Below are 19,520 nucleotides of genomic sequence, written 5' to 3'. Positions count from 1 at the left end.
ATGTTTATTTTAATCTTGATGGTCAAGACCATGGAAAACAATTGTCATCTGAAAAACTCTGGGAGGCCAGAGACTGGTGTTTGATAGATATTAAATAAAACTCAGCAGCACAGGGCTTCATAGAAAAGCAATTTATTCCTATAAGCACTTACACAGTTAGTCATGGAGAGTAACAGGCCTGATGGTGAGACAGGTCAACCAAACTGGAGATGGCATCAAACTATAGTGGTCAAGGACTAACTCCTAAAAAAGCAACTCTTATCAAGGATTAATTTAATTTTAAAAACAAATACAAACTAGCAATACACTCTTTCTCAACTTGACAGTCACCAGTGGTATTACTGTCAGTTAAAAACATACATCTTACAACTTGGTGGTCCCAAGTTCATAAAACAAAACAAAAAACTGCACAACAAAACCATTTCACAGAAAGGAAAAGAATAATATGGAAACAGCTCAAGAAATATACTAATGAGCAAAAATATGAGGGGAAGGAGGAACGCGTGGTCTTAACTAAAGAAACCAAGAGTCTGGTTTACATAGGAAAATGTGCATCCTGGAAAGCCAGATGAGAGGACCTTAAAATCTATGACTTGAATCTCCCCTAATTCCTGAATAAAAATGACTCTTGCAATATTTATACTCATGGCTCAGACACCTACTTCACTTGGCTCTAATTCCTTATCCATTCTGTCCTCTTACTTGAGAATCTGAAAAACTTGGGGATATAGCTTAAGAAGAAAAATAACACATAATATGCCCCATTTCTGAAGCTACTTTAGACCTGGCTGGGTTTGTTACTAGAAAATTCCTGAAGAAAATTGAAATATAAGTCTGTGGCTTTGTTGAATTAAGTCCCCCAGTTAAGATTTAGAAAACACCCATGGTTTGGGATAATAGTACTGTTGGTGGCACCTATTGTAGTCATATAGCTGAACAAAGTCTGTGTCTCAAACCAGTGTTAAATCCAGCTCAGAAGAAAACAAGGGGAGTCTAAATCACAAGTGCAGACTTGTCTAGGATCCTTGTCCTTCTGGATCCACACTTCCTTCAGGGTCTTCATCATTATAAATGTTCTCTGCCTGCCAAAGTGAGAAGAAAGGGTATTTAGTATGAAGACAGTTATTTTTTTTGAAGTTTCCATAATATATTATGCAAAAGTGCCTGGTAATAACATCCCTGAATAACATTTCAAACAGGGCCATACAGTTCTAGGCACTCCATGCTACAGCTGAACTAAAATAGCAATAGATAATGCACAAACAACATGAACTCTAAGCGGGGACATGTGTGTTTCAGAGAAAAGGAGCAGGCCACAGCTCCCAGTACAGGGCATTTTCACCAGGTATGGAGGATCATCATTCCTGAACCTTCTAACCAGATATTACAATCATTGGAAATACCTAAAATATAAGCCAGGGGTTTCTACGAGATACAAACAGTGATACTTATAAGTACAGAATTTTTAGCAATGATAAAAGTGTTTCAAAATTTCTTGTGATATATAACTGGAGTATTAAAAAAAAAAAAAAAAAAAAAAACTCGGCCGGGCTGGACCAACAGCCTCCAAAACAATACAGAGAAACCCTGTCTCGTAAAAAAACAAAACAAAACCCTGAACAGTAATAGTAAGTTTAAATAAAACCATCCAAGCTATGTTTTAGAAAACTACTTTCACATTAACACAATCCCCCACACTAGTTGATGAAATACATTAAATCCAACAGCAAATGTGTGATATTTCTCCCCCCTCTGAATACCAACTGGGTAACCTAGAACCTAGTCACATCAATTCTCATTAACACCAGACTTAACAGGCATCATCTCAGAGGATCGCTGTAACCCCAAATCTATAAGCTTATCTTATCACTCTTATGCAACACTGCTACGAAATTTGGAGGTTTTGTAACACCTTCGCCTGATTTAAAAATTTGCTGATTACACAGAACAGAGATTTTGATGTTTATGTATTGCGTGTATGCAGTCTCTTGCCTTGAGTGTACACACACACACACACACAAAATGGAAGAGAGAAACACAGGAGTGAGCATAGAATTCACATTACTTCTCTCCTAGTAACCAGAATCTGGACGCTCAAACTACCAATTTTTGGTTGTGCTAAGATTACAGGGCAAGCCAAGAGCTTAATCCTCCTTCCCCACTGGGGAGGTTGAGAGTTCCAAGTGGTCAAATTTTAGCACTTATGCTGACTAGCTCAGTTATGAGACTATCTAGGAGCTTCAACTAAAACCGTAGTTAACAGACTCCAGTGTGGCCCAAAGGGGCCACATAATCAATGGCAACTGAGCTGGAAATTCCAATGGTTTGTTAGCAGTTCTATGCCAAAAAAGGACAAGGTCCAAGATGCACTACCTCTTATTATATGGACATAACCCACAATAGAGGCAGTGACCCTGGAGGGGATCTGGTTCACCCTCTGCAACCTTTCCTTTTTCCACCCATCCCCACAACCAAGGGCAAGGTTTCTCTGGGTAGTCCTGGCTGCCCTCTAACTAAAACTAGGCAGGTAGACTGCTATGAAGTAGAGATTCCACACAGTGAGATCCTTTCTTAAACAAATACAGCAGCAACACAACCCTTAACCGGAGACTAGAGAGACAACTCAGCAGTGAAAGGCCCCAGGTTCAGTTCTTAACACCCACATGGTATTTACTACCATCAGTCTCCAGTTTCCAGGGATCTGATGCATTCTTCTGCCCTCCAGAGGCACTTCATGCACAGAGTGCACACGCATACAGATAAATGAAGGCAACAGTACAAGAAAAAAATCCCTGAAGTCTCCACAGCCTCAACACTATCTTAAAAACAACGCTTTATGGTTTGATGTTCACTATTTTTTCTTTTACCAGTTACAACCTTGTTCTTTTGTATTTCACCACACCCTCAGCATATAACCATCAGAACACATATAATACTTAAACAGTTCAAGGAGTCACAACCCAGGAGCAAGCTACATGAGAATGCTCTCCAGAGACAAGCAAGGCCAGACTTTCTTGGCTCTTATGCTTTCAGAGGTATGAGTTGGAACAACCATGTTATTCCTATTAAATCTTTTATTTTGTTTTTCCAGATGAGGTTTCTCTGCGTAGTCTAGGCTGTCCTGGAACTCACCCTGTGGATCCGGCTGGCCTCAAACTCAGATCTGCCTACCTGTCTTCTGAGTTTCAAGGCATCTGCCACCATGACCCACCTAAACCTTGTATTTTTAATCTTGTAAAAGAAATCGTGTCTACGCTATGACAACTTCAAAATAAACATACAAGGGCACTAATAAACTGTTGCATCTTCAGCCAAGTTACAATTTCTGACAACACAGCCCTCAAAAGTGGGATTTGGGGCAGCAAAATGTATTGAGAAAGACATCAAGATTAACACACAAAAGCAGCCTGTTAGCAGAATGACTAGAATCCCATCCTTGTCTTATATGGAACAAAACAAGAGCTGTGCAAGAGAAATCCCAAAAGCTCTGGGATGTGGACTAGATGGAAACTACACTGTGTAAATGACCGGGACCCATTTCCATTCTGAGAAGTGAGTTTTCCAGTAATTGTCTCTATTTCTAATACTATTTTCCTGTCTCTTTTTTTTCTGGGTTATATAGACAGGGTCTTATTTTCGCAACATCCTTCCTGCCTTAGCTTCATGAGTGCTGGATTACAGGTAGTATCTTTGAAATCTAAGAGGTAAGTAAAGGCACACTAGTGCTGCAGCATCACAACAGTTTTTATTAGCTAAACTAAAAACAAGCAGTGGCACAATCAGATGAAGGAAAAGAAGTCAGCCAGACAGTGGTGGCGCATTGCCTTTAATCCCAGCACTCAGCAGGCAGATCTCTGAGTTTGAGGCCATCCTGGTCTACAGAGTTCCAAGAGAGCCAAGACTACCCAGAGAAACTGTTCAAAAAGAACAAAAAACAAACAAACAAACAAAAAAACCCAAAAAACACAAAACAAACTACCAGAGAAAATTACACATAAAAACACAGCTGAGGAAAGCAGGGCAGAGATGGCAGTTGTACCCAAAGTGTGTGTGTGTGTAATGATGGCCTCATGTATCTAATGTCCCCTAAATAAATGGCTGCACACTTACCATCTGCCACACTTGCATGATATTGTCTTCTGATACAGAGCAAATCACCCAAGGCTCATTGGGATTCCAGGAGAAATCAGATATCTTGGCAGTGTGACCACCATGAATAAACTGAAGAGGGATGAAAACAAAGATATTGAAACATAGACAACATTAAATCACAGCTCAAACAAACACAGAAGACAAGCTGGGCAGTGGTGGCACACACCTTTGATCCCAGCACTCAGGAGGCAGAGGCAGGGGGATCTCTGTGAGTTTGAGACCAGTCTAGTCTACAAGAGCTAGTTCCAGGACAGGCTCCAAAGTCACAGAGAAAACCTTGCCTCAAAAGCCCCTGCCACCAAAAAAACAAAACAAGACAACAACAACAACAACAACAACAAAAAGATCCCAAAGTGCCTGAAGGTTTGTAACATACCAGCAACTCTGGTGGGCCATCTTCTGCATCTTCTGGGGACTGTTCTTCTCCAATTTTACTTAACAAAAAAGAATTTTAAGTCAGAAAACATCACCCTGTGTGGTAGTTTGAATACAATCAGGCCCCCATAAGCTCACAGGCACTATTAGGAGGTGTGGCCTTGAGGTCTCATATATCCTTAAGACATGCCCAGTTTCTCAGTTAACTTCCTGTTGCCTACACAAAATGTAGAACTCTGTTTCCACTCCCGCAGCCCCAATTAAAAGAGTTGCTATGGTTGGGTTGCAGAGATGGCTCAGAGGTTAAGAGCACTGGCTGCTCTTCCAGAGGTCCTGAGTTCAATTCCCAGCAACCATATGGTGGCTTACAACCATCTGTAATGAGATCTGGTGCCCTCTTCTGACCTGCAAGGGATACATGCAGAACACTGTATACATAATAAATAAATCTTAAGAGTTGCTATGGTCATAATTGTTTCTTCACAGAAAAAGAAACTCTAAGACAGCTGAGCACCTATCTTTGAAAAATGTAAAGACACTAATTTTGCCAGGCTTGGAGGCAGAGAAGTGAAGTTTGAGATTAGTCTAACCTACAGAGCCATTTCTAGGACAGTCAGGGCTACATGGAGAAAAACTGTCTCATAAAAACAAAAACAAAAACCCAAACAAGCAAGCAAACAAACCAGTAACTTCACCAATAGGGTAATCAACACAAAACTCACCTTAAATCCCAGACATTCAGTCTACGATCAGTACCACTAGAAGCCAAAATAGTCTCATTGTGAGGTGACCACTGAACCTATATCCAAGAGTGAAGAAAAACGCAACAAATGAGAAAAATAGAAGGGGAAAATATCTCAAATTATATCCTACAAAACTTTGTAAATAAAAGGCAGTGAATACTGTTAAAATTGACAGTTTTTTTTGGGGGGGGGTTTCAAGACAGGGTTTCTCTGTATTGTTTTGGAGGCTGTCCTGGAAAACTAGCTCTGTAGACCAGGCTGGTCTCGAACTCACAGAGATCTGCCTGCCTCTGCCTCCCGAGTGCTGGGATTAAAGGTGTGCGCCACCAGTGCCTGGCTAAACTGACAGATATTTTTAAGTTCAAGGCGAGCCCGGTCCACAAAGTGAGTTCCAAGGCAGCCAGAACTGTTACACAAAGAAAACCTGTCTCGAAAAATCAACCACCCAAATCAACAAAAGACCCAGCTCTTTACTAGAGACAGGATGCTAGCTTTTGTTGTCACTTGATACCCCACCCACCTTGTCTCTCAACAGGGCTTCAGAGCATATGGGTCAAGCTGACTTCAAACTGTGATCCACCTGCTTAAGCTCCACCTCCCACACTAAAACCATAGGCACAAGAAACCACTCTGTGGAGTTCAAGTTCCAGCTACTTCTCTCTTTTTTTTTGGTTTTACGAGACAGGGTTTCTCTGTTTCGGAGGCTGTCGGTCTAGCCTGGCCTCAAACTCACAGAGATCCGCCTGCCTCTGTCTCCCGAGTGCTGGGATTAAAGGCGTGGGCCATCAACGCCCGGCTCCAGCTACTTCTATACTTTTATCCCCCAAACATTCCTTAAAATGATGTTAGGTAAAACATAACCACACAAATTATGTGGCTATTAAGAAAATGCTGGTGGCACACGTCTTTAATCCCAGCACTTGGAAAGTAGACGCAGGCGGCTCACTGTGAGTTCAAGGTCACCCTGAACTACAGAGTGAGTTGCAGGACAACTAGGACTGTTAAACAGAGAAACCCTGTCTTGAAGAAGAAAAATGAAATAAAGAGAGAAAGAAAACGTTAGTTTATGGCATTACTGACTAATGGCTAGGGAAGAATTCAGATAATTCTTCAAGCAAGACCACCACTACAACCAAGAGAAAGGAGCTAGGGCAATGACAAAACAGGTCATCACTTAGGTTATTTAGATGAAGATGACTGTTAAATTGTGATTCTCCCTCTTCCCTTTGGATGCTGAGATTACTAGTAGCTTTTATGACTGTAGGGTGGTCTCCTACTAGACTAGGGTGGTCACCTCAGGGTGAACTCAAAAGTTGTGCCTGTCTTGCTTCAGATACCCTTATGCTGGGATTAGAGGCATGCATGGACATGTCTGGCATCACTATAAACTTAAGCTTGAGAGAAAAAAAACTGCAAAGGAGTCTTCAAAATGTCTTACAGCAGTATGTTTTAACAGCAATTACTTCTGCGTCAGAGGGTTAGGCTTTATTTCCTGGTTACCTCTGATCTGTGAGAGGACCTCTTTAATGGCCATCTTTCTACTGCAGCTTCCCAAGTGCTGGGATTATATGTGCATACAGAATTTTCTGTAAAGAGGAAAAGAAGGGAGGGAAGGGAAGAGGGCAGGCAACCTAGGTTTCTCTTACTTGGAATATTTCATCCTTATGTGACTCAAAGGAATGCAACTTGAGTTTCAGGTTTCTCAGATCCCACAAGGCAACAGTCTATGTACAAATGAAAAAGAAATCAAGATCAATTTATTAAGGAAAGCCTAGGGCCAGCAAGATGGTTCAGTGGATAAAGGCACTTGCTGCCAAACATGAGTTCGATCCCAGAATCCAAAGTGGAAGGAGTAAATAAACTCTGGCAAGTCGTCTTTTAAGCCCCCACACACATCATGGTATATGTACCCCCATCCCTGCCAAACAAATAATTAAGTCTGTGTGTGTATATATATATACACACACACACATGTACCATGACAACTGTGCAGAGATCAGAGGTCAACTTGTAGGAGAGGAGTTGGTAATCTCCTTTAGTCGTTTAGGTCGTGGGGATTGAATTCAGATCTTCAGGCTTGGCAGCCTGGTAAAACTCTTTAAAAAAATTTAAGACAGAATACCTTTAAAACATTAACTAAAATATCTCTACACACTTAACAGATGCTGAAGATGGCTCAGTAATTAAGAGTCCAGAGGATCAGCTCAGACCCGCTTGATGTCTCACAAACATTTCTAACTCCAATTCCAGGGAATCCAACACCCTCTTCTGGTCTCAACAGGCACCAGGCATGCACACCACACTCAAGACATACATGTAGATGAAGTTCCTTTACCCATAAAATATAAGACTTGAACAATTCAACAGCAACAACAAACCCAAACAAAGCAAACTGACCTTGTCAGCTGACCCTGTGGCAAGAATGAACTCGCTATAAGGATTGAAAGACAGGCAGTTCACTTCAGCAGTGTGAGCATCGACCGAGTGGCTTGGCTTGGAAGTATTGTTTGAACGAGTATCCCAACTTCATTTAAAGAGAGAATAGGAAAGGAAGCTTGAAATGGTGACTAATACAAAACTCTGAAAATGTATGTATTAAAAAATAAACAACGGGGTCCACTCACATCATAAGTTTCTGATCGTCAGCAACAGACCCAAACAGAGACTCGTGGAGCAGATGCCAGGAGACGTCCTCTACTACTGCTGTATGCCCTGTGAAGATGGTCTTTGCATCCACCACTTTCCCTTCTTTTGGAACTGCACTGATGTCCCAGAGGCAGATGGTCTTAAATGTAAAATTAACCATTATATAAAGATTCTCACTTTCCCACATCTCCCCCCAAAAAGAAATCAATTGGCAACCATCCCAGATTAGGATCAAAACTGCGAGGATACGCACATGGTCATCTGAAGCACTAAGTAAGTGCCCACTGAGGTTTGGATTCCAAGAAAGACCATAACCTTCCTTCTGATGTCCACGGAGACGCAAATCTGGGTTGCACTCTCCAGAAGGGTCTGCAAAGTAACAGACACATCTAGAATATCCAGTCTATTGTCTCTCTGTGCTTATTAAGCAAAATGTCATAAATGCCTATTATATAAAATATAGACCCAGTACGACCAACTATATAATGCTGAAGTTGCAAAATCATGATTTTCCTCTACATAAAAGCATTGTTCCAGGACACCCTCCAAAACCCTGTCTCGAAAAACAAAACCAAAACAACAACAACAAAAAGCATTTTCGCTCAAGAATCAAATACCCACACATATCAATACAAATCATAAGATGTTAAATTATAAAAATATTTCTTAGTAAATAGAATCTGTATCTGATTAAAAGGTAGAGGTACCTGGTTTAGAAGGATGCTTTGTATAGTCAAAAACAAGCACATCACTGGATGGAGTCTTTGTTGCAATGATGCAAGGGTTCTGGGGCATGTATCGAGCCCTGTTTACTTCTCCTTCATGGTTGATCTTGATTTCTATTTCAATTTTCCCACTGACAGAGCCAAAACCTCCAAATTCTGTATATATAAGCAAAAAGTACTTAATGAACCAAGTGGTATAAAATAGACCCCTTTAGAGAACTAAAGTGCTTTTTTACATCTGTAACTACAGCTAGATTAGCAGTAAGTACTACATTGCCAACTGAAATTAATTAAGATGGTACGAATTCCAAGCCTGGTGTGATGGTGCACACCTTGTGAGTCATTCTTTTTGTTTGTTCTTCAGGCAGGTTGTGACCATACATCTCAGACAGGCCTTCAATTCACTATGTAGAGGCTCACCTCTCCCTCCCCCCACTCCTCCACAGAATCTCATTCTATAGCCTAGCCGAGGCAACTCTCCTGACCAAGTGCCAAGATTACAAGTTTGATGATCACCATTCCTTGCTAAAAGCTTGTTCTTGGCAGTTTTCAAATCTCCTTTGATCTAAAAATAACTCAGCAGTTAAAAGCACTGGCTGCTCTTCCAGGTCACGAGTTTAATTCCCAGCAACCACACAATGGCTTACAACCACCTATATAATGGATCTGGTGCCCTCTTCTGGCATAAAGGTGTGCATGCAGAAAGAACACTTATATACATAATAAACCTAATAACAAAATAAACAAAGCAAAAAACCTTAAATTTATTTTATATGTGCATTGGTGTGAGTGAAGGTGTCAGATCCCTTGGAACTTGAGTTACAGACAGTTGTGAGCCACCATGTGGGTGCTGGGAATCAAACCTGGGTCCTTTGGAACAGCAGCTAGCGCTCTTAACCACTGAGCCATCTCTCCAGTCCCAATAACCAAATTTTTATAATTCATTTCATATTTTTTGAGTGTGTGTGTTTCTTTGTGTAGCTCTGGCTGTCCTGGAACTAGCTCTATAATCAGCTGGCCTTGAACTCAAGCAATCCACCAGCCTTTGCCTCCCGAGGGTTGGAGTTAAAGGTGTGCACCACCACTTGGCCCTCATTTCATTTTTTAAGGTAAGAAGTAATTTACTTGATTAGTAATCTCTCAAAACAAACAAATTCTGGCGCCCAGAGTCTTGCAGATGCTAGACAAGTGTTCTATCACTGAGATACAAGTCAATACCCAAGAAACTCATACATTTAGACATAACTGTACCCATCATTGATGAGATAAACTAAAATCACTACTCTCCAACATTTACCCGGCCTATCCACTTATAGGTAAAGGGGAAAAGGTGTGTAACCCTGGAATAGTGTGATAACCAAATTCAAAAATCCATAGCTGTTACTCAAATTACTGTTTTTTTGTTACTATTTCTGGGGAAGAGAAGCCATTGTGAGACAGTTCAGTCAGAATCTCAATATGCAGACCACAGTGGCCTTGAACCTGTGATACTCCTTCCCCATCTGTCACTATGGCACACACCTACGCCACACACAAAACCAAGCTGTAGTGAGAGGAAGCAGCTCAGTCGTAGACAGCATACTGTCCCAACTCCCCAAAGCAAGAGAAACATTCAGGGAATAGAAGTCAATTCTTTTCTTTTTTTGTTTTGTTTTTTGAGACAGGGTTTCTCTGTATTGCTTTGGAGGCTGTCCTGGAACTCGCTCTGTAGACCAGGCTGACTTCAAACTCACAGAGATCCACCTGCCTCTGCCTCCGAGTGCTGGGTGCACCATCAACACCTGGCTAGGACTCAATTCTAGTCACATACTCGACCAGCAGCAAAATAAACAGAAAGACCAAAATGTATCAGTTAAAGTACTAGAAATAAACAACAGATATTTCGAAATCTTGGAATAAGGCATTTCAAAGGACAAAAAAGTTGGGAGGGCATCAGAGGAAAAGATAGCAATTCATAACTGTACACTTTTTCTTAACAATAGCAGAAGGCAGGGATGGTTACAAGTTCAAGCCAGCCTGGGTTATGGGTTACATGAAAGCTTATTCAAAAACAAGTGTTTATATATCACCATATGTGGTTTATAAACCAGGGCCTTGTGCATGCAAGGCAACTAACTATTCTACCAATTGAGCTATCTCCCTAACCTCTTTTGTAGGTGGGTGTGTACATGCTACGGCACATGCAGAGGTGAGAACAACTTTTGGGAGTTTTCTCCTACCATGGATTCCAATGACTTCACTCTCCAGCTGGTTCACTGGTTTGTTTGTTTTTGTTTTTGACCAGGAGTCAGTTATGGTGTGCCCAGATTGGTCTTGAATCTGACCATTCTATCTCAGCCTGGAAGGCTATGTCATATCACAAGTGCGTGCAACCATGCCACTCACATCATTTACTGAATGTGGGATTTAACGTGTGAACTCCTTCAAGAAAGCAAAGTATTAGCACTACTTTTCAGGGGATTTTTTTTTTAATATTTTATTTATTTATTGTGTATACAGTCTTCTGCCTGCATGCCAGAGCAGGGTACCAGATCTCATTCAAGCACTCAAGGTGGTTGTGAGCCACCATGTGATTGATGGGAACTTAACTCAAGACCTCTGGAAGAAGTCAGTGCTCTTAACCGCTGAGCCATCTCTCCAGCCCCAGGGGAAAGCATGTCTTCTATATAACATAATATATTAATACATACATGAAATAATAGTAATCAGAATTGTTCATGCCTATAACAAAACCCCATTTATTTTGTTGTATGAATAACTGAATCCAGGGCTTCGGACATGCTAAAGCAAGCATTCTACCAATGGAATTATAACTCCAGCCCCCAAATACAATGCAAACATCATTTATCTCATTTAGATCTGAGGATGTAGCTCAGTGGTAGAAAGAACATTTAGCCTTAAACATACAACACTGGGTTCAATTACCCAGGAAATCATAAAAAAAAGACAAGTCATTTCATTTAACAGATAGGAACTGGACTCAGGTTAGACGATTAATCCTAAAAGCACATAGCTAGGCTGGGTTTGGTGGTGTACACCTTTAATCACAGCACCTGGGAGGCAGAAGCAGGCAGATCTCTGTGAATTTGAGACCAGCCTTCAAAGCAAGTTCTAGGACAGTCATGGCTACACAGAGAAACCCTGTTTTGGAAACCAAAAACTGAGCTAAGATAGTGGCAAATCAGATCTCCACCCATCCTCACTCTTAAAGCCAGTGTTTGCCGGGGAGGGCCTAGGCCCTGCCCTGAATGAAATGACAGACTCCGGAGATCCCCCATGGAGGGCCTCAGTCTCCTTGGGGAACAGAGTGGGAATTGGGTGGGGGGCTGGGGGAGGTGGGGAGAGTGAGGCTGGGATTGACATGTGAAGCAAGCTTGTTAATAATAATAAAAAAGCCAGCGTTTTCCTTCTCCAACCAAGCCATATGCAGGTATCCAGAGACTAACTCTCCAAAAACTATTTACTTGGTCAAATTACACAAAATTGTAGTTGACTATTACCCCAATAACCTATTTTGCACTCTGTACCACTGAAGATCAAATGACCAGGAGCTAAATAACACAATTGTAATCCTGGCCAGCAGGGGTATCCCAAATAAACTTACACATAATGAAGGGTTCTTTCTGCTAATCTCGAGAAATATTAAGCACTGATTATAAGGAGCATAAATGTTAATAAAGGAAGCCCACTATCTATTTTTTGTTGTTTTGTCTGAGACAGGGTTTTATTCAAGGAAACTTTCCTACTGACCCTACTTTTTTTTGATGTTTTGGTATGAAGGCCATAAAGGGAATTGACCAAATAAATGCGATCCTGAAAAAAAGTATTCATGAGCAGTTAAACTCTTAGGGTATCTCATAAAAATTAGGTTGTTAAAATCTTTTATGAATATAATGGGTACCACGTCATTTCTTATGTCTTAAACCTTTAAGAACAATTTAGCGGTTGGGCAGTGGTGGTACAGCCTTTAATCTCAGCACTTGGGAGGCAGAGGCAGGAGGATCTCTGAGGTGAAAACAGCCTGGTGGTCTACAGTTCAAGTTCCAGGACAGTTAGGATTACATAGAGAAACCCTGTCCCCAAAATCAAAACAAGCAAACAAACAAGGATAATTTAGTGTTTCTCACCCCCACCCCACCCCTGCTACTGGTTACCCCTCTAAGTTTTTATTAAGACTTTCTACCTCTGTATCCCCAATGAAACTGCAGTAGCACAGATACACTGTATGCTTTAGGGACTGTGCAGACTATCGCTTCTATTTTCAACCAGGGAAATCACTAACTAGCCCCAAACTGGCCTGTAACTTGTGATCCTCCTGCCACCCATGCTTGTAAACATTTAGGATGTGGGGCTGGAGAGATGCCTTAGTAGTCAGGAGCACCTTGCAGAGTACTCAGGTTCTATTCCTAGTGGCTCACAAATGCTTATAACTCCATTTGCAGAGGAACACCCTTTTCTGGCCTATATGGGCACCAGGCACACAAGTTGTGCCCAACCAAATTATGTACCTCCTTAATGACAATTCAGACATGAAAGTTATACACCATTACTTCTTCTATCCTATTCTGAAGAGTCAGTCCTACCTCCTTTTTCACTGTCATAGTGTGATGCATCAAACTGAGCATCATCGTTAGGAAGCTGGACACTGGCTATCACCAGGTGGTTTTGTTCATCTGATGTATGTGTTCCCAGGACAAGCCGGTGAATGCTGAAATCTTTTCCTTCAGGCCTGTAATAACAAGAAATTGTCACTATTCAAGATGGTAACATGCCGGGTGTTAAGGCAGACAGGTGAATCTCTGTGAGTTGAAGGCCAGCCTGGTCAGGACAGGCTCCAAAGCAACATAGAGAAACCTTGGGGGGGGGGGGGCAGCGTAACCAAAATGGAAAAATCATGTTTGTAACCCAAGAAATCATAAAGTCAAGCAATGTACACGTAACAAAAAACCCCAAGCAAATTCAAATGAGATAATGAGAATTAGTTCCTACTTTATATGGACAGTGGAGGATATTAAGTGTCACTCACTCTTAAGATGCTATTCATGGGTCGGGCGTTGGTGGCGCACGCCTTTAATCCCAGCACTTGGGGAGGCAGAGGCAGGCGGATCTCTGTGAGTTCGAGGCCAGCCTGGTCTACAAGAGCTAGTTCCAGGACAGCCTCCAAAACAATACAGAGAAACCCTGTCTCGAAAAACCAAAAAAAAAAAAAAAAAAAAAAAAAAAAAAAAAGAAGAAGAAGAAGAAGAAGAAAAAAAAAAAGATGCTATTCATGGCTGGTTGTGGTGGCGCAGGTTTTTAAGTCCCAGAACTCAGGAAGCAGGAGGTTCTACATGAGTTCCAGCACAGCCATGGCTATTACACAGAGAAACCCTGTCCCGAAAAAGCAAAAACAAAAGAGGCTATTCACCTCCATTAATATAAGACCTGTTTTATTGGCCTGGAGCTCACCAACTAAGTAAGCGTGGCTGTCTGTTGAGTCTGAGGGATCATCCTATTTCCCATATCCCCATCACTGAGACTTCAAGCTTATACCATCCTCGTTTTTTTTTGTTTGCTTGTCTTGTGGACTGACTGCATGTTCCAAGCACTTCACTGAGTCATTACCCAAGATCCTGTTTTCTTTTGAAAAAGTAGGACCAGAAAGATGGTTCAGTAATTAATAGTGCTTGCTGCTCTTACAGAGGACTTGAGTTCAGTTCCCAGCTCCCATGCCAAGTGATCCACAACCACCTGAAATTCTAGCTCCAGGAGACCCTGAACACTCACCCACTCACACACTTAGGAATGCACACCTCCTCCGCCCAATAGAAATAAAACAAATTACAACTTTTGTGGATCTGTTCTCTCTTTCCATCATATGGACCCAGGTGACCAGACTTAAACTGTCAATCGGCACTTTCATGCACCAAGTCAACTTGCTAGCCTCTATTTCCTATTTTTTTTTTTTAAGGAGACAGGGTTTCTCTGTATTGTTTTGGAGGCTGTCGGTCCAGCCCGGCCTCCAACTCACAGAGATCCCCCTGCCTCTGCCCCCTGAGTGCTGGGTTTAAAGGCGTGAGCCACCACCGCCCGGCTCTATTTCCTACTTTTAATGGCCCTCTATTAAGGCCAGACAGAGCACAAACCCAGTATTTAATTTTTATTTAACATGGCCAAAGAATTAAAACACTATAGTGAAATTTACTTTTCTCCCAGTTTATTGAAATAAAAAAGTTAACAATAATACACTTTACAATGGATGAGAAGAAAACAATTGGTTGATATATATCATTGTTTATCAAGAACTTGGTTAAAAGATGAAAGAGACAAAAAGAGATGAGAAACTAGGGCATAAAACCCAACAGCAGAGTTTGTGCCTGGTCACGTGCAAGAGTTCTTATATTCCCCAAAAGAAAAACAATATTAGCTAGGTGGTAGTGGCACCCACCTTTGATCCCAGCATTTGGAAGGCAGAGGCAGGCAGATCTCTGTAAGTTCAAAGACAGCCTGGTCTACAGAGCTAGTTACTGAATACACTGCTTCAATCATTTTGGAAGTAGAGATGATCCTTGTTTTGTAGTTCTCCCTAGAACCTTTTTGGGAGCACAGAGAAGCCACTATGAGAACCAGGAATGTTAATCTCACAAGGGTGTCTCCTCAATGGAGGAGATACAAATCCAACACCTGCATCCAGAAAGCTGAGAGTGGAGGTTAATGACCTAATGAGCCTTTTGCTATCTGTGGGGACACACCTCACCCTAATTCCCCAGAATGATTATTGCAAACTCTTCCCTCCCTAGACCCATGCTTAGGGTCACCAGTATTTTGTGGCCCGCTGACCTTTATACTACCAGTCAGAGACCACACTAGATTCTAGGTCTTTTTGTTTAGCTATAAGAATTACCTTTGTAGCCAGGCGGTGGAGGCGCACGCCTTTAGCCCCAGCACTGGGGAGGCTGAGGCAGGCAGATCTCTTTGAGTTCAAGGCTAGCCTGGTTTACAAGAGCTAGTTCCAGGACAACCTCCAAAGTCACAGGGAAACCCCATCTCGAAAAAAAAATCCAAAAGAATCTACCTTCATGTTCACATGCACTTTGTAAAAGAATTTCTATGAAGTTATACTTTATGCCTTATTGTGCACATGTAACTGGAGTGACTGTTGCCTAGAACCTTTCCCCCTGACTGTATTGTTTTAAATATGATGATAATGAACTGCCTGGCAATAAACTCCTTGAAGTCTGATCCAGATTGGCAAATCAATCTGCACAGAGTTTTTACTCTTATCTCTCTCTCTGCTGGGTTCACTTCCCTGCCATGATACCTGCTGGGACCCCCTCAGAACCTAGAGTTGGCTTTCTTTCTTTCCTTCTAGTATGTACATATGCATGTGTGCTTGTACACAGAGGCCAGAACTTAACAATGGGTTTCTTGATCCCTTTCCTTCAGACAAACCTACCTTGAACCCAGAACTCACCGCTTCTGCTAGTATAGCTAGTTTATTTCAGAGATCCTGTCTTTACGTCCTGGAATTACAGGTGTGCCGCCATGCCTACCTGGCATTGTACACCAGTGCTGGGGTTTGAAATGTGGTCCTCACAATCGCTTTTTTATTTACTGTACCATCTGCACAAACTAATGCTTTATACATGCAGGTAAACACCCTACCACTGAGCTACATATGCTCCTACCAGAAAATACTGAGATCACACACGATTCCCTAGGGCTGGAGATAGCTCAGCAGTTAAGAACACAGGCTGCTCTTCCAGAGAACCCTGGTTCAATGCCCACATAGAGGCACACAACTGTCTGTAATCCAGACCCAGGGGATCCAATGCTATCTTCTGGCTTCGGTAAACCCGAGCATACTGCACACACATGCACAGACAAAACATGCAAACACATACATTTAAAATAAATAAAAAAACAGATACAACTCCTTAAAGAACCAAGGGCAGGTGATGGAGCAATGGCTTGGGGCTAAGAGCACTCGATGCTCTTGCAGAGGACCTGGGTTCCGTTTCCAGCACCCACATGATGGCTCACAACTGTCTGGAAATGGAGCTCCAGGGGATCTGACACCCTCTTCTGGTCTCCCCAGACACCAGGTACTCATACATACAGGAAATAAAAACGCTGTGTTGGTTAGTCTTTCTATGAACCTGACACACACTTGAGTCATTTGGCAAAAAAAAAAAAAAAAAAAAAAAAAAAAAGTCAACTGATTACCTCCATCAGACTGGCCTGTAGCAACTCTGTGGGGTTATTTTCTTGATTTACTGACTTACGTAGGGCCTAACCCACCACGGCCAGCACCATCCCCGGGCAGGCAGGTGGGTCTGAGCTATGTTAAGAAAGCAAACCGAACAAGCCAGGAAGCATTGTTCCTCCATGGCCTCTGCTTCAGTCTAGCTTCCAGGGATCCATGACAGACTATAAACTATAAGCTGAAATAACACCCCCCCAAGCTGCTTCTGATTATGTGTTTTATCTCAGCAATAGAAAGCAAACTAAAACACCACCCATATAAGTAAAATCAATTTTTCTAAAGTAAGAGTAATTAGTCATGTACATAAATACTAGGCAGTATGTGTCACATGAAAGACACAAAATAATTGGAATTGAATGGCTAAGAGGCTATAGTTCAGGGGTAGAGTGTTAAACTAGTATGCACGAGGTCCTATGTTTAATTCAGTAAAACAAAAAATTAATACTGGGCTGAGCTAGATTTAAACACCACAATGCTATAAAGAAGTATTCCAATTTGAATTGAAAAATATTTGTTATTTAGGAAAATTAGACAATGTGGCTGAGATCACACAGGTACTAAGCAACAGAACTGAGACTAAAGCCCAACTCTAGTTTTGGAAACGGAAAACCTAGAAAGATGATAAAAATCACTGCCTAATTTCTTGAATGCCAGTTCAAGGCAGTCTGAATTTTATACTGTAAGAAACAAGGAATATTAAGTTTCAAAGAAGGGACAGAATACCATTCTAGTGTTCTGGAAGGATTAAAGCACTGTAAAGCAGAGCTTCTGGAGTGTAGTTCTAAGACAACCCCATTGGATAAAGTCAACAAGGAAAGAAAATTCTCACATCTATAGACTCAGAACTCCCGATTTTCCTACTCTACCTCCTAAGTGCTGGGCTTACAGTTGTGTACTGCCACACAAATGGTTTAACTACTGAGGACAGATAGAAGCGACTCCACTAAGCTTGAGTGCCCAACTAGTTTTGAACCCGATTACGTTTTCAAAAGTTGCAACTCCAAACTTCTAGATTCTGCCAAGGATTTGCACAGCACCCTTCCAAATAAAGGTCTCCATTTTCCTCCAGAGTGTTGCAGAGGCAGCAGCCTTCTTCTTTATTTTAGTGAAACACACACAAAACAGATGTAGCTCAGAGGCCTGCATTCCGTGGACAAGGTTCAATTCCTAGCACTTCAAGCAAAACAACTCTTTACTCCAAATTTCTGAGACTTGTTGAACCTAACGACTCTCATAACAGATTCTGTACATACCTTACTGAGTTTCAAAAGAATACTGAGTTTTGCCAAGTTTACATCAACAATAACCTAACTCACCTTTATCTTTGTATTGCCACCCACCGCTTCCTTCTGCAAGCTAGTCCTGGTATTTCAAGTTGACAGATGTTTCCCCTGGTTAGAACATTCTGCGTATGCAATTTCACTCTAAGGCCTAAGGGTCAAAGTCCCAGCCAGCATACACTAAACATTACACACCCCCAGCCCTCTTCAGGTGTTAGTTCACGACTTATCTAAAGCCTCAGACATCTACCAACCAGACAATGTCTTTCTTCTAAATCTGTCAAGTTTTCACATTTACACGCTTTCTATTGCAAGATAAATTACAAAATTATTTTGTTTTTTAACTTATTAGTCGAGGAAAATAAACATTACTCATAGACTCTGATCATATTGCTGCGTCTGACTGACTGGAGGAAAAAAAAACACGGAAAACCAATTCAAGACATGAACTACCAAGTAATATCCAAGAGAGAGACTGGTGTCACCTGGTTACATCTGGAAGCCACTGGGCAGTTAAACTGGGCCACTCCAGGGCATGGGTCATCACCAAATCATAAAGAAAAGGGGTATTCTTCTTCCATATTTTGTACTCTTCATTGATCACACGTTCTTCCACCGCGTCGTCAAAGGCAGCTGAAATGTTTTTAAAAAGCAAGTTAGCGAACAGAAACGGAACACGAATAAACCTCTTGTAGCCGCCAGCGCAGCGACCCGGTTCTGCTACTGAAATGGAGATTCGTCTTAATCTCCTAGGTCGCAGGCACCAAAGCTACTCTCGGCCGCGGAGGGCCGGAAGTGCTCGGGCCACCCCAGCCAGACACTCCGTTACTCCTCTGGGGCGATGCTGCCCAGCTTCGAAGCACACTGGCGCGCCAAGTCCACAGAACCCAAAAGGAGGCCTGCGCATCGGGCCTGGAGGTGGGGAGCGGCGTCCCGAGTCCCCGCAGGCAGAGGGACCGACGGGGAGCGTCGCACTCAACCGGGCCCGGGCGCTGGCGTCGGCCCGGATCCGCCGCCGCCGAGGAGCCAGCGCGCCGTTATCCCGCCCCGCGGGGAGCTCCCTTCTCAAGCCGGAGTTGTCGGGATTGGGCTCGCCAGAGTCGGGCCTGCTCTCCGTATTAGGCCGCGTAACAAGCCACGACACAGCCCCGCCACCCGGCGCCTCCTTCCCGAGCCCGCCTCGGCACACTTACCTTCCTTGTCAGCCATGGCGGCAGGCGAGCCGGGAGGGGTTGGGGGATCCCGGGGTCGTGCGTTGCAGGAGGGGCGGGGAGGCTACGGGCGCTTGCTCGGCGCGCGCGGCCTCTATTGTTTCCTGCGGCCCGTGCGTGGGGGGCCGGCTCGCGTGCCTTCG

General features: G+C 42.5%; 1 protein-coding gene across 1 annotated transcript; it reads right to left on the bottom strand.

Moving 5' to 3' along the window:
* Positions 1 to 116: 116 nt before the first annotated feature.
* Positions 117 to 19,517, bottom strand: Rbbp4 (RB binding protein 4, chromatin remodeling factor). Its single transcript, XM_040756565.1, has 12 exons — positions 19,360 to 19,517; positions 18,652 to 18,799; positions 13,225 to 13,370; positions 8,624 to 8,797; positions 8,170 to 8,285; positions 7,895 to 8,055; positions 7,668 to 7,794; positions 6,917 to 6,994; positions 5,250 to 5,326; positions 4,529 to 4,586; positions 4,111 to 4,221; positions 117 to 1,082 (listed from the first exon to the last, which is right to left on the bottom strand). Exons 1-12 carry the CDS (start codon positions 19,373 to 19,375, stop codon positions 1,017 to 1,019), a joined length of 1,278 nt encoding a protein of 425 aa, XP_040612499.1. The 5' UTR covers positions 19,376 to 19,517; the 3' UTR covers positions 117 to 1,016.
* Positions 19,518 to 19,520: the final 3 nt, after the last annotated feature.

This window comes from Mesocricetus auratus, unplaced genomic scaffold (genome assembly GCF_017639785.1).
Source record: "Mesocricetus auratus isolate SY011 unplaced genomic scaffold, BCM_Maur_2.0 Super-Scaffold_100014, whole genome shotgun sequence".
NCBI classification, from domain to species: domain Eukaryota; kingdom Metazoa; phylum Chordata; class Mammalia; order Rodentia; family Cricetidae; genus Mesocricetus; species Mesocricetus auratus.
The sequence above is the reverse complement of the archived record's forward strand: the minus strand, read 5'-3'. Positions and strand labels throughout refer to the sequence as shown.

What these genes read in the sequence shown, in the direction of transcription:
- Rbbp4 (XM_040756565.1), bottom strand. An exon ending in TGGCTTCCAGATGTAACCAG is followed by an intron (nt 13,371 to 18,651) that starts GTGACACCAGTC and finishes TTGTTATTACAG; the next exon opens with GCCTGAAGGAAAAGATTTCA. An exon ending in ATAAGGATGAAATATTCCAA is followed by an intron (nt 5,327 to 6,916) that starts GTAAGAGAAACC and finishes TCTTGGATATAG; the next exon opens with GTTCAGTGGTCACCTCACAA.